Source organism: Thamnophis sirtalis, unplaced genomic scaffold, assembly GCF_051295495.1.
Source record: "Thamnophis sirtalis isolate CommonGarterSnake01/CBP01778 unplaced genomic scaffold, rThaSir2_p1.2 scaffold_7, whole genome shotgun sequence".
Lineage (NCBI taxonomy): Eukaryota > Metazoa > Chordata > Lepidosauria > Squamata > Natricidae > Thamnophis > Thamnophis sirtalis.
Window position 1 is genome coordinate 41767456 of NW_028261387.1, and position 15106 is coordinate 41782561.

Below are 15106 nucleotides of genomic sequence, written 5' to 3' on the forward strand. Positions count from 1 at the left end.
AGGCTTTTTAAATAGAATCATAAAAATGTTTCCTTTAAATAAGCAGGAGTACATTGTTGCCCAATAGTTGGTTATCACCTCCCTTGATCATGGCAATATTAGCTACCAGTCTAGCCAGCAAAGTCAATGGTTGACTTTCATCTCTCCACATATCCTGCCAATGCCTTCAAGACTGACAAATTAAAAAGAAAGTACACTTTATGCCACACTCAGGCCAGAAAAAACAAATACATAGATATAGAAGAAGTGACACCTGGCTCAATAGCAGTAACTGGGAGAGAGATCTAGGAATTCTAGTGGATAACCACTTAGGTGTGAGCCAGCAGCATGCTGCAGCTGCCAAAAAAGCCAACACAATCCTGGGCTGCCTTAACAGAGATCACATGAAGTGTTAGTGTTGCTTTATAATGCCTTGTTAAGGGCACATCTGGAATATTGTATCCAGTTTTGGTCACCACAATACAAAAATATGTTGAGACTCTAAAAAGATTACGAGAAAGTACAACAAAAATTAGGGGACTGAAGGATAAAACATAGGAAGAATGGTTTCAGTGACTGGACATGTCTAATCTAATGAAGAGAAGGACCAGGAATGACATGATACAGATCTAATATCTAAGGGGGTGCTATAAAGAAAGGTTCTCCAAAGCACCTGAAGGTAGGACAAGAAGCAACAGATAGAAACTTATACAGGAGAGATGAGATCCAACCCAGAAATAAAGAGAAATTTTCCAATACTGAGAACAATAAACCAGTGGAATGGTTTGCCTCCAAAAGTTGTGGGTGTTCTATCACTGGAGGTTTTTATGAAAAGCTTGTCTTAAATGGTATAAGATCATCTGCTTGAGCAGGGGTTTGACTAGAAGACCTCCAAAGTCCCTTCCAAATATTCTGTTTTGTTCTGTTCATATAATCCAGTATTTTCTTCAAAACTGGAGAAAGTTGTTAAATGTTGTAACTATAAATATTGCCATTGAGTTATATCCGGTAGAAGATATTTGTCCCAACGCAAAGTATGTTAAAAATTTATCTTCATGCTTTATCAGATGGTTCAAAGTCAATATCCTCACTTCTATCCAATTATTTCCACATCATCATCTCCCCACCCTATATTTAAAGTCAATTTAGCATAGAAAAAAGTGTTAACATTCTATTCTATAGTTTTCTAATTGATGTAAATGTTTCCAGAGGTACTAGAGTTTTAGTACATTTAGATCCTAATACTATCCATTCAACCAAATAAAAAAGTAATATAAATTGTTGCTTTCCAGAATAGGTAAGCATGAAAATATAGCTCAGTTCAGAAAACCAAATCCTCCCTCATTATTTAGTAAACTGCATTTTCTGTACAAGTACCGTATATAAATTTAAGAAATTCTGCACAAGAATTTAAGAAGACCATAAAATTTTTCTAAACTATTTTCCAGATGTTTTTTAAAAAGCACTTTTTATGTGGTTTTTTTTCTTTGACAATGTTAAATATTTTTATATTTTTTGTCAGTACTAAAAAAGTAATAAAAAATGGAAGACTTGTGTCTAAATCCCTCTCCATGAAGCTCCTTAGGTATCTGTTAGTCCTGTATTCACAATATTACCTCTGAGATAAAGGAGAGAGGTGTGAACATTTTGAAAGGGAAGAATCTAAATATTAGAAGTGGAAACATTCTTTATGCTTATATCCAAGCAAGGAGAAAATCATGATAAGTTATATAAATGAGAACAAAAACAGAAACATATAGGACTTAACTGAAAAACAAAAAGATGCATGAGCTTCATATAAAGAGTATTCTCCCTGATGGAAAACAAAATAAAATCATACAAGCTAATGCTGAAACTCTGCAGCAGTTCAAATTTCTAACATAGGAGAAATTATCTTCAGTCTGCTACATTCCAGAAATGTTGGGAATTGCAGTTCCAATGCTGTTGGAGCCACCCAATTTGCTGGCTTTCTATTATAAAAATGATAAATGCCTAACATTCCAATCTCAGTTCTGCTCCAGTTGCACTCTTATTTTCTGAGAATTTTCTTTCTCTGCTGTCAGTCTTGACTAAAACAGGTTAAACCACATACCACATCAAAACTGAAAAAGATAGTTTGTCTCGCTTTATAAATAAATAACATGCAGTACTCTGCAAATGTAATAGGGCTTGTATGGATGACTGGTATGCACTGTATCAGGGGTCTCCACCTGGGCAACTTTTAAGCATGGAGCAAAGCTGGCTGGGGAATTCTGGGAGTTGAAATCCTCCAGCCTTAAAGTTGGCAAGGTTGGGGACTCCTGCACTGTAGTTTTGCATGTTCCTGACTCTTGATGATGTCTGGTAAAATAGTTACAAGAATTGGGTCTTTAAGAAACTAAATCACTTTCCACTTCCTGCTGTGTGTCCAAATGTCTGAAAACAAGATCCTGTTATAAAAGTTAACAAAAAAAAAAGGAAGGTCGGCTCAGCTGCAGTGAACATGATGTCCTCTCCAGCCCAAAAATCCTCTTCATCTCTATAACAGTTTCTGCTGGCTTTCCTCCCTTTTCTCTAGCACAAGTCAAGTACACAAGCATTACTGTGCTAATCTCTCTTCAGCCCAGTCTGGGCCTCTCACGGGATGGCTGATCTTAGCTAGTTCCTAGGCAAGATATTTAAAGTTTCTAGCCTTGGCTGCAATCCTCCTGTTTTTAGTAAGGTCTAGTCACTGTCCACACAATCCTTGTAGCAAAATAAATGGTTCCGTCTCCAATGCATATTTGTCAAGCTTTTGATTTCTTTTAAATAAAGTTTGGCAAACATGCAGACTAGGCCACTGCATAAATAACTATTGAGAAACAATGTTATTCTAATGACTAATATGCAGTTTTAATAGGAGTCTGGACCTCAGCAAAGGATATTGTTGTAGATATTAGATAAAAAGTCACATCTTCCTTTTCCCAAAAACGCTTCATTTCCTGATTTTAAAAAAATTACACTGTTTTGTAGGACTGACCAGTAATTTTGAAGAGGGAAAGGTGATTTGTAAAAAGCAGCTCACCTTACTATGGTAGGTATGTCATATGTTGTGTTGTCAGAATTTTTTGGGATTTAAATACATAAAATCATAAATATATTACAATCAGACTGACTATACAATCCAAATGACTATAATTTTGTTCATAAACAATTGCTATGTATTTTGTATTTGTTTAAATGAAAGTAAACTATGATAACTACTCTGTATAGATACATCATGCTATATCTAAAAGTCAGTTTGGTGTAGTGGTTAAGGTGCTGGTCTAGAGACCAGAAGACTATGAGTTCTAAACCTGGTTGGAGGACTTTGGGCTAGTCACTCTCAGTCCAGTTCACATAACAGCAGTTTTGTTGTGGGAAAATAGGAGGCAGAAGAATTATGCAAATTTGAATTATAAAACAAGATATATCTTTTTACATATAAACTTAGATATAATTTTAAATAAGGGGACTATACAACTGTAATAATAAAATAATAATAATGTACAAATTAGATATTTTAAAAAATAGACCTATGAATTCTTGCATTTTGTATTTTTCTACTAATTTATGTTGCCATATTACATTCCAGAAGAAGAAAGGGAGAGGTTTGTTTCTCTCATTTTGCTTATCTTTATTCCATATACTCTCTCCTTAGGAGTTCCACTTTCCATTTTTATTCCCCTGATCAGGAGCTGTGAACCTAAACCTAATGAACTTCCAAATACACACCCAAATACGAACACTTATTCTAACTAAATAAAAGCTAGAAATATCAATAACTGAAGAAAATCTAGAATAATTCCTGACTCGGGGTAGGTAGCTGGTCATGTACCAGTTACTGAGACTGAATAGATATTAAAAAAAGAAAGAACTCAGGAGAGTTGTTGAATGAAACCCAGGAGGTACAACTGAAGACGCACAGGCTTTCATGTTAAAGTGTTTTAGATTTAATCAGTTGAGTCTAGTCCAAAATTATATTACTAGATCAGAAAAACAATACATAAAGCTGCCTGTCTTGTTTACATCTCACACTGGCATCCTAAAACCAGCACAACTTCCAATAGGTCAGAAATTATGGGAGTCTGTCTTCAAGGAATCATAATAGAGCATGTCTAGATCACATATTTCATCTTGTTCTTTTCTGTACATATAAAGTCTGCTGCAACCTTATGCAGAGGTGTGTGCATATATTTAATGCCAGGGGCAAACTAAGAAAATGGAGATTATGTTTTCAAAAGCTTGTTAAACCATCAATAGGAAAAAGTTTATCCCAATTATGTGTCAAACTTATAAAATTAATCAACAATTTCATTACAATGATTTCAGATAAAACAATTGCAGTTTGACTGGATGACAGCAACAGACACATTTATAAGAATAAAATAGGATATAATGATTAAAAGGGCTCTTAGAATTCTTACTGCCTGCTCAATTATAAGCAGGCATATTAAAATCCTGTAAAAATCTTGCAAAATCATCTTCTAGATTTTAAAATGAGTTAAACCAATTTGTAGATATACTCAGAAATATTTGATGATGATGTGAATTCATTTTTAAAAATTCCGGAAGATTTTGAACAGTTCAAGCTCCAGTTCAAAAATATTTTTAAAATCCATTGATACATATCACCTGTAGTTTATTTTCAATCTAAAAGCAGAAGAAAACCTAAGGTAAAGTCCCTATGCCTGTTGAACGAACCTTTGGCATCATGATTCAGTTTTAATATTGACACAGAAAAGCCTATTATATCTGGGACAGTAGTAACCTCCAGGTTAACAGGCAAGAAAAGAGGGGGGGGGGTTTCTGCTTTGTACTAAAAACATTCCTGGGGAATCAAAAGAATACTGACATAGAGAATATATTGCCCAGAATGATTTTTGCTTAATACACAAGGGGCAAAAAGAAAAGCCTGCCCATCTTGCTAGATAGCACAAACCATTTAAATAAATACTTGCGAATTCAAGACCAAAAAGAAGACTGGAGACATGACACTTTTTAAAAGGGAGCAACTGAAAGCAGTAAGATATTCTCATGTACTATATAATTGCCAATCTTACTTCCAAATTGAGAGGCAGTGTCCAATTGCAAATATTTCAAAAGTTGCTCCTTTGTACATATTTATACTTATATATTGTGCTTATGAAGAGAGCCAATCTTTATAATAATACAGATTTAAATTCTAAAGTAATACAGAAAGGAGATCAACATCTCTCCACTTCTTCTAGATTTCCTCCAAAATGCATTTAGGATCCTAATTAATAAAGGAAGGAGTCAGAAAAGGTTTTGAGATTTTGTTCACCTGAACAAAAGAAGTTTGCTTCTATAGGTAGTCCTCAACTTACAATCACAATTATGACTGGAATTTCTGTTGTAAGTTGGTGCAGTCATAAAACGAATCGTGTGACTGGACCTATTTTACAACCATTTTTACCATGGTCATTAAGTGAAATATGTGGTCATTAAATGAATCACAGTTAAGTGGACCTGGTTCAATTTGACTTGGCTTGTTGGAAAATCGCAACCTTCATGTGACTGCAAGATGCTGCAACTGCATCCCACATGTAAGTCGACTGTCAAGCGCCTGAATTGTGATCACCTGACTGAGGGGGGTATGCAACAGTTGTAACTTTGAGGAGAGTTTGCAAGTCACTTTTTCTGAGACTGTCATAACTCTGAACCACTTTTAAATGAATGGATGTAAATATAGGACTACCTATATGTTGTGTGAACTTTATGCAGCAAGATAAACAGATAAATAAAGGGAAGGAATACTACACTGTATTAATACAGTACAGTATTATGTTATTACTACAGTCTTCCCTGGAACCTCTACCGTAGTAAACATGAGCACATTTATCTTCCAAGATTAGATGATATGGGCATGTTCCAGGTACTATAGACACAGATTACAAGGGCATATTTATAACCGGACAAGTAGCTTTTCTTTTCTTGCAATATATCTGGATGAAAACTGTCCCCAATGACTGCACAGCAAAGAAATGAGACACCTCTTGAAAATGTACCTTCAGCTTCCTTTTCTCTGTCCCACAAAAAAGATAAATCTAAATGTACATGAGCCCTTCCATTAGTCTTACCTGTATAGGTTTGGGCAAAAACAGTGCAAAGCTTCCAAACAGAAATACCAGTAATGCTGACCTCTGACATAATTTAATGAATATTCAAACTGGATTCAAATACCCCACAATTTGGGGTCCCTGCCAGTGAGATGAAAGAATGCTAATTTCCCCAGGCAATCTTGTTGCAACCTGGGCCCAATTGGTGGTAATTCCAAGCCAAACAGGAATGGGAATCCTTGTAGTCCTTATTGCCTTAATCGAGGATAAATCGAGGATTTCCTAGGATTCTCTTGCCTGAGGAATGCAGTGCTGAATGGCTCAAAACCTTTTCCTATTACATAGGCACAAACTATAACAATTAAAACATATGAGTAAATAAGTCTCTGAATATAAAATAGGGACAAAAGCTTCAAAGGTTCAAGAAGTTGGGAATAAAGAGAGTTAATCAATTTCACTCTCCATTCTTCAGCTCATTTAGCTCTGTTCTCAGAGAGGTGATGCTTAAAAAAAAAAGAAGCGTGCTCATGACAAAAAACAGGGTTATAAATATAAAAGGGAATTCATTGTCAAGCACCAGTAACATCACCAGCTTTGTGCAGGCAGGATGAGCTCAGAATTTCCCCCAGAAATAGACATTTAATCCAGGAAAAAAGGAGAAAGTCATTTTTAGCACTGTGACTGTCTGGGCTACTCCTTGGATGGTAATGGAAAGTTATCCTTCTGCCAAAGAAGAGTTTGTATTGAATGAAGAAACTCACAGCTAACGGCGAAGACATCGAAGCTGGTATGAACCAAATGCTTCACAAACTCAAAGATGTGCTCCTGAATGATAGCCTTGGAGTTTACCAGTAAAGCCAAATCCATACCTTCAAGGTGCTACAGAGAGTCAGATAAGCTTATTTCATTTCTTTTTTTAAAAAAAGTGGGATATGAAGACTGTCTGTTTGGCTTCTGCTGTGCTGGAGTGCTAGAATCCATTGTGGGGTGTCACTGCAATCCTGCTGCAAGCTATTACTCCATAATGGCCCGGTACAGTGCAGGCTCGATGTAATCCTCACGATAACGTGAGTTGATCACCCTCTGTCTTTTTCTCTCTTGTTTGACTTCTTTCTCTGTGAAGATCTCTGTAAAGCGCATGTCAGAGGCAACAGACTGCAAATCAAGTAAAGACAAGAAATGTTAAAAGGACAATGGAGAAAACTGGACTATAAGTGATAATGATTCTTCATAATTTTCCTTTTGCATAATAAAAATCATATTATTTTACCGGAAAACAACAGAGAATAGATTTTGGGAATCTAACAATCCAGTTTAGAGTAAACTATTTACTGTAGATTCACCTCAACTCTTGAGACTCCAAGTGGTTGTTTACCTTTAATCTACAAATTTGCAGAATTCAATAATGGGCTCAACAAACAATATTCTGAAAATCTATTTTTTCTTTCCTTTGAAATGGCCTTTGGAACCTTTAGCTTAATAATTTTATTATATCCTTGAAGCATCTGGAAGTGTCCCAGTGACAGAAGAAATGTTCCCGATGTGGGAACTGATGCTTTCTTGTGTGAGAAGAATTTCACGTTATCAAAATCTATCGCTGTTTGACTTACCAGCCTTGACTTGACTCTTTTAGGAAGTTCTTCATCAAGTGTATAGACATCATCCCTTTTTGCCATCAGTTGGGATCCGTCTTCAAACTCCACCTAGAATCAGAACAATCAGGTAGCTGTCAGATGAACATACTGTATTTTTCGGAGTATAAGACGCACATTTTCCACTCAAAAAAGAGGCTGAAAATCTGGGTGCGTCTTATACACTGAATACAGCATTTTTGGCCTCCTGAAGAACCACCCCTTTCACCAAAATGGCTGTGCAGAGCCTGTAGAAGGCATTCAGAGAGCTCCTGGGGGCTTAGGAAGGCAGAAATTAGTGAAAAATGGGCTGTTTTTTGCTCAATTCTTGCCCCCCCCCCAGCAACCCAGGAGTACTCTATAAGCCTCCTAAAGGCAATGCTTGCAATTTTTTGACAAAAAAGGGCCTGTTTTTGCAAAAAAAACCAGGTCATTTTTTGCTCATTTTTGGAAGTCCCAACCCCCCAGGAGCACTCTGCAAGCCTCCTAAAGGCTATTCATGCCTTTTGGGGGGGGGGGCAGACCCGTTTTTGCAAAAAATAGGCCATTTTTGGGAGGTTTGCAGAGTGCAAAAATGTTTTTTTTTTTTAAATTTGCCTCTTCAAAACCTTGGTGCATCTTATACTCCAAAAAATACTGTAAGCATCAATTACTATTTCTGTATCATGCAATTCAATACAGAATGTTTTTATGGAGCAGGATCATGATGTACTCATCATGAAGGAGTTGGCAGACCAGCTGCTAATAACAAAAGAGAATATCTAGAAACTAGTTTACAGTATATAGCCACAATTACAATGCATGAGAATTAACACCTCTTTACACAAAGGTTCATATATCAATCAATGTATATTTTGGAAAGTCCATTACATGTTATCTTGCTCATGGCAGGCCAGAATACAACCTTCAGAGATTTCAGAACTTCCAAATTAACAATAGCAGAGAATTAAAAAAGAGAAAAAATGAGAAGATCGGTCCCATTCCTCTCACTCACCTGGTACATCTGGATGACATGAGAAGCCACAAAAGTAGCTCCATAAATCTGTCCATCAGTCCATCTGACTTGAACAACTTCTCCTGGCGGTGGAGGACCAAGCTGGAGGCAATCTCGACTCTGTCCACGTTGGAGAAAGTTTGAGAAATATAATCATCTACTGAATAGCAAACAGAAGTAACATTGCCTAAAATAATGGACCCTGGAGAAGCTTGACAATTGAGCTGATACATGCCAATTAGGAGAGTAGGAAAGTGTCTAAGTACAACACTGTTAACATCAGGAGGTAGTTGCAATATGCTTAATCTTATAATCAGAATATTCCAGCCATGAACAGATTACAAGATGTACAAAACTAACCTTGTTCTACAACTACTCATTTGTTATACAGATATCTATATGAACATAAAACAAGTAAAAATCTGATAATAGAATAGAATCTTCGTCTGGAATTATTTTTTTCTCTAGCAAAAGATTTTAAAAGGTACTAAGAGAGGGAAGGAGAAAGGAAGAGATTTCTAATTTAGGAGTCAAATAATCTAGGCTATATTTAGCTTTACATTAAGTAACTCAAAAGTATTGTCCGGATGCTTTAGAGAATTGACCCACTTCAGTAATTTGAGACTTTATGTTTCTTAGGGCTGTATATTTTCTGATGCAATAATTTTTTTACTGCAAAGCATACCACAATATCTTCTGGATATAGATTATCACTGAAGGAGCCATCATCAAAGTTGACCTCATAAAATGTTTCCTTTGTCAGATTGACCACTTCACATTGATAGAAACGTCCATTCTTGTGCTTGCTTATCACAGGCTGTCCCACAGCAAGATCCTGTAGACCGGCTTTAGCTCGCTGAAGGAATAAAGTAGTTATAATCAATGTTATATTCAAAAGATAAAACTCAATGGTTTAACTACATGAAATACTTTGAAGGTTGTGGAAAGTTGCACAAAATACAAGGGTTTCCTATGCATTATCTGGAAAGCACAGAAAGCTTATTTTTACATCTCTTTGGAAAAGCTTTTTAATTTAAGATTTTTATTATGTCTTTATATTTTTATTGCTGATGCAAACTATTTATACCATCAACTTTTAATGAAGGTATAAATAGAAGGTTCAGTAATATTAACAATAGCAACAAAACTAGCAGTTGCTTTGAGTAGATAAACATTTTAAAATGAAGGACAAAGCAAGCATTTCCATAATATGATGTGTATGTGTGGGCCTCCTTGAACACTTTTATTACTGTCTTTCCAAACTGATTAAGATGTTCAAAAGTAATGTGTCAGCCTAATGTTAAGTTAGGCTGAACCAAATGTTAAGTCTCTATAACTTACCTCTGCTTGAGATGGAATTTTATGTCGAAAGCAGGTAATGAAGACCACAAACGGCCAGTCATCTGGCTGCATCATGACTCCAGCTGCTTGAGCGCAGCTGACATGGAAAGATGTAGGACAGCGGCCATGAGAGCACTGCACGCAACAACCAGCTATTCTCTTTCGCCTCTTCTTGCAGAAGACACATTTCTGTGAAGAGACAAATTCAGCACTTCAATCAAGGTGAAGTTCCAAAGATACCAGATGCTTAGACACCAAAAACACACACATGAGCCTATCAAATTCAGATGTAGATTTGTTATCAGGTATTGAAATCACGAACTACAGTGTGAGTTTTTATTTTCAGACAAACCTGCATTCCATGTGTATTTCAATGGCATTTGCAATCTGCTTTAATGGCCAGGAATTTTCTTTAAAATTAATACTACTGTACAATCTTATGAAGAAGAAATACATGATTTAATTATCATACAAATATACTATATATGTATATCTCTATATATATATTTCCCTGTAGATTTTTGTAGGGATTGTCTTGTCTCTGTTTATATGCTAAAATATATGACTATTGATGAAAAGTCTCTGTATGCTTCTTTTTGTACATACATGCGGTTGCACAGAAGGCAGAGAAGGGGAGAATCGTGGGCCAATCCTGGGGAAGGAAGAGCCACCACTGCTGACAAGACCCCACCCTCTGGGGATAAAAGGCAGGGGGCGGAGATGAATAGGTGCTGGGGCTGCCGCCATTCTTAATAAAGGAATCTTTGGCGTTCACGTCAGAGGGTTGTCACGTTTGGGGAGCTGGGTCAGAACAATAGTATATTACAGCAAACATTGGGTAAAATCAAGGCCCTGAATGTTTTTGCATTTTCATCTTCCTTTATATACACTTTGGATACACTTTGTCCTATCCCTTGTGTTATTTAACATCTATATGAAAGAAGTTACTTAGGGTGAAGTCTCACTCTATGACTATTTTTCCCATGCATAATAGAATCATGCATTGTGATAACACTGGCCTTTTGTGCAGACAGCACACATGTAAACTATGTGCCCTTCATTATTAATTTACAACTCAATTCTACAAATAATTGCTACGTTACACTCTTTATTATACTGCATACGACAACTTTCCGGAATCTGTCACCTTCCAAAAATGCTGGGCTCCAACTTCCATAATTTTTGGCTACCGTGATCTTTGCTCCTGCTCCCGGGCCAGTCTTAAAATAATAGTAGTTTTGTTCAATATTTTTGAATGGGAACAAGTTGATAAACACTATGTACAATCATCCAAAGTTCCACCGCTTGCATTATCACAAATTATGTGTTCTGACAAGATTTTTTTCCTACGTTTTCAGGGTTCTGATTTAAGATTCTCATAAAAGCATAGAATAAGCATGTATTAACCAATTCAAACTACTGTTAATTTTCTTACCAGTCGGAAGCGTTGCAGTGGGATTTTGCTGACATCAACTGGACTACGCTGAGCAATGTTTATAAATTTTGCCTCCAGAACTGCTACAGCACACATAACATGAACCCACCTGAGAAAAATCAGAGGTTTACTTAAGTATTTAGTAAATGTTTGTTTAAAATTGGCTGCAGGATATGAATAATCAAAAGTTAAAAAAAACACCATATATGTATGCCCATAGTGTAAAAATAGTAATCTTAGGAACAATATGATCTTCTCCACTGTCAAGAGAGCTGCATAATGTATTTGACAAAAGTGCTTTGCAAAAACATTCAGTACAATAACAGCCACATACTCTGGAAGGCTCACCGCTGCTTCCAAGGTTCTCTCTACTGTATGCATGAAGAGATAAGACTATTGGCAATGTGGCTGTCTTTGTATGATACATATGTATGCACTGACAACCTTTGCAGCAGTTTATGAAAACTTCATAGAATGTGGTTGCTTTAAGTATCTGAGAAGGGGATTTTTACTTGCAACAATAGGTTTTGCAAAACACGAATGAATGATGAATACAGTACTTTGCACAACCATACCTTCAACTAGCATTACATTAGACCAGGGAAACATCACTAATTTATTGCTTAACACAGTTAATGTCTATTAGTCCAAGGGTCTTCCATACTTAATTATCACAAAAACTCACTTGTTATCATTGGCTTTTTGAAGTGCACCTCCCCGAAGTGAGCATAAGCAGCAATCCTAACGGACAAAAGAAACTCACATTAATTTTTGTTTATTTATTTATATCCTGCTTTTATTATTTTTACGTATTTTTACTCAAGGCAGCAGACATATTCAACACACTTCCTTCTCTTATTTTCCCAACAAGAACTACCCTGTGAGGTGAGTTGGGCTGAGGGAAAGTGACTGGCCCAAAGTGATCCAAATGGCTTTCATGGCTAAAATGGGATTAGAATTCTTGGTCTCCTCTTTCTAGCTTGGTGCCTTAATCACTAGACCAAGCTGGCTTTCATGTTGTTGAAATCACACCAATTAGCACTGTACTATTATAGCACTTCATTTTATACAATTTTTCTAAAATACATATTCTGCAATGAGAACCACACAAATTAAATAATTATTTTGGGCATTAATTGTTTTGGTCTTATAGAAGATCTCACAGAAGAAACTAAGCTAGTTCTATAGGAAACGAAAGGCTAGTGCTAGGTAGAATGCATTTTATTAAGTCCTGTTAGGGACACACATGGCAGAAAATTATCCACACCTATGCTTAGGTGTGATGCTTAGGTAATTGTTGAAAAGCCTGTTCTATCCTATCTGGCAAGGTGATACTTCACCGACAAGCATGACATTTTTGCACAACAATAGATCTGCAACGTAAGAGCCAAATAAACCTGGAAAACATAATCTCCTAGCAGTATTCCATTCCCTAAACCAAGTTTCTAAAACAATGATAAACATTTTAAAAAATTTAAAAGTAATCTCAATATCTGTGTTTGATTCAGAAGAGATTCAGGGAACCTGCCTCTAGTAGGGATTGCTAATTAAGCCAGCTTGAAGAGGATGTTTTGGTACTCAGGACTAGATTCTGGAATACTGATGAATACATTTAATAATGGATGGTACTGAATCAACCAAGCTATTCATTTAAAATATTCCATGAAGTAAAGTCCTATCAGAAACTAATCTTATTTACATTTTAATGAATCTTTTTTTATACAAATAAATCTATTTCAATAACTATCTCACAACTACAAACTTTCTAATGCCACCAAACTAAGGCTCATTCATGAACAGAAAATAATTTTGGCAGACCTCTTCTAAAGCATTGGCTTTGCATCGAGAGCATTTCCAGTCTTCAGTTGCCTTCTCAGGGGCTACTCCATAACAACCTACATTAAAAAAGAAGGAGGTTTGTAGGCTAAGCAATAAAAATCAGCAATGTTTCATATTCCTTATTTTAACAAATATTAATAATGAATTTATATCCACAAAATAAGTTTGACCAATCTTGGAAGACCTACTTGAAACACATTAACAAAAAATCCATAATCTGATCTCTCATTTAAAACGACCGTTGACTTACCTGAATGGTCCTTCTATGTGTGCTGCGAGGGGAATCCAAGCATGGGTTAACTTTGTCCATTAGCCTAGAGACTGAGTTATGTAAATGTTGACCACGCCTCCTCTGACTGGATGGGTCAGTTTTGTACGAAGTCAGCCGGTTAAGGTGTGTAGCAATGTCAATGATGGCCATAGCCAAACAAGCTTAAGGTCACATCCAGAGTATAGTCAAGTCAGTAATCAGGTAAGGAAAGTCATCGAGTCAGAGACTTAAGATAGCCCTGGCCAGCCGAAGCTGCGGGTGGGTTTGGATTCCCCTCGCAGCACACATAGAAGGACCGTTCAGGTAAGTCAACGGTCGTTCTCCTGTGTGCTGCTTGGAGAATCCAAGCATGGGACATGCCAAAGCAATTAAGAGTCAGGGCGAGAGCTAGGCTGGCCAGGATCCCCAGTAGAGGGGAGCACCCGTTGCAATACTCTCCGCCCAAAGGAAGCCTCAGCCGAGGCATATACGTCAACCTTGTAATGTCTGATGAAAGGCGATGGTGACTACCAGGTAGCCGCTCTGCAAATCTCTTCCACTGAGGCTTGTGTGGCCCAGGCTGCTGTGGTGGCCGCACTCCTGGTAGAGTGAGGGGTGATGGACCTGGGAACCGGTCGGGATTGGCTGTCATAAGCGAGAGTGATGCATCGGCCAATGATATGGGAGGACACCTTCTGCCCCATGGATGATGGTTGAAAGGATACAAAGAGTGCTTCCGACCGTCTGAAGGACGCCGTGCGCTTCACGTAGTGTCGAAGAGTCCTGCGCACATCCAGGTGGTGCCACTGGCATTCCTGCGGATGGGAAGGGCTGGAGCAAAAATCCAGAAGGATGAGCTCCTGAGCCCTGTGAAACTTTTGGTAGAAAGGCTGGGTCCAAACGGACGATGACTCTGTTGGGATGGAATATGCAGAGGTCTGCTCGAACTGACAGCGCTGCCAATTTGGACACTCTTCTGGCCGATGTAATAGCTACCAAGAACACAGTTTTAAGAGTCAGCAACCGAAGACTGATGGATGTAATAGGCTCGAATGGAGAGGCCATAAGAGCTTTGAGCACTAAGGTCAAGTCCCAAGTAGGGTAACAATGCACGGTCTGAGGTTAGCAGCACCCTTCAAAAAGGATTTGACTCGTGAGTGCTGAGACAATGAACGACCCTGGCCGCCCCCAATAACCATGGCTAAGGTTGTAACCTGCCTGCGAAGCGTGTTGGGTGCTAAGCCCTTGTCAAGTCCCGTTTGCAAAAAGTCCAAGACCTGGGGCACTGAGGCCTTGAGAGGGTCGGCACCGGCGCGGCGGCATCACCTGCAGAAGGCCTGCCAGGTGGCCTCATAAATACGAGTGGTAGATGGACGGCGGGCTGCTTGAATAGTGTTAATGACCTTACTAGAATAGTGAAGTCCGGTTAGAATAGCCCGCTCACATGCCACACCACTAACTGAAGCCGTTGGGGGTTTGGGTGGACGAGAGCTCCCTGGTTGAGCTAGATCTGGTCGTCCGGAATCCTCCACGGACGTGAAATTGACAGGTGCACGAGGT

At 37.8% G+C, this 15106-nt stretch overlaps 1 protein-coding gene across 3 annotated transcripts in view; it reads right to left on the minus strand.

Moving 5' to 3' along the window:
- Nucleotides 1-3906: 3906 nt before the first annotated feature.
- The window catches only part of KDM4A (lysine demethylase 4A), a 29582-nt gene continuing 18382 nt past the window's right edge, over nucleotides 3907-15106 (minus strand). For all 3 annotated transcript variants that reach the window (XM_014057921.2, XM_087719816.1, XM_014057922.2), the window contains exons 15-22: nucleotides 13276-13352; nucleotides 12143-12198; nucleotides 11458-11566; nucleotides 10023-10211; nucleotides 9367-9537; nucleotides 8682-8801; nucleotides 7667-7759; nucleotides 3907-7211 (exon numbers count right to left, since the gene is read on the minus strand). In XM_014057921.2, coding sequence (XP_013913396.1) covers nucleotides 7071-7211; nucleotides 7667-7759; nucleotides 8682-8801; nucleotides 9367-9537; nucleotides 10023-10211; nucleotides 11458-11566; nucleotides 12143-12198; nucleotides 13276-13352 — 956 coding nt within the window. In that variant the 3' untranslated portion in view covers nucleotides 3907-7070. The remainder of the gene's footprint in view (nucleotides 7212-7666; nucleotides 7760-8681; nucleotides 8802-9366; nucleotides 9538-10022; nucleotides 10212-11457; nucleotides 11567-12142; nucleotides 12199-13275; nucleotides 13353-15106) is intronic.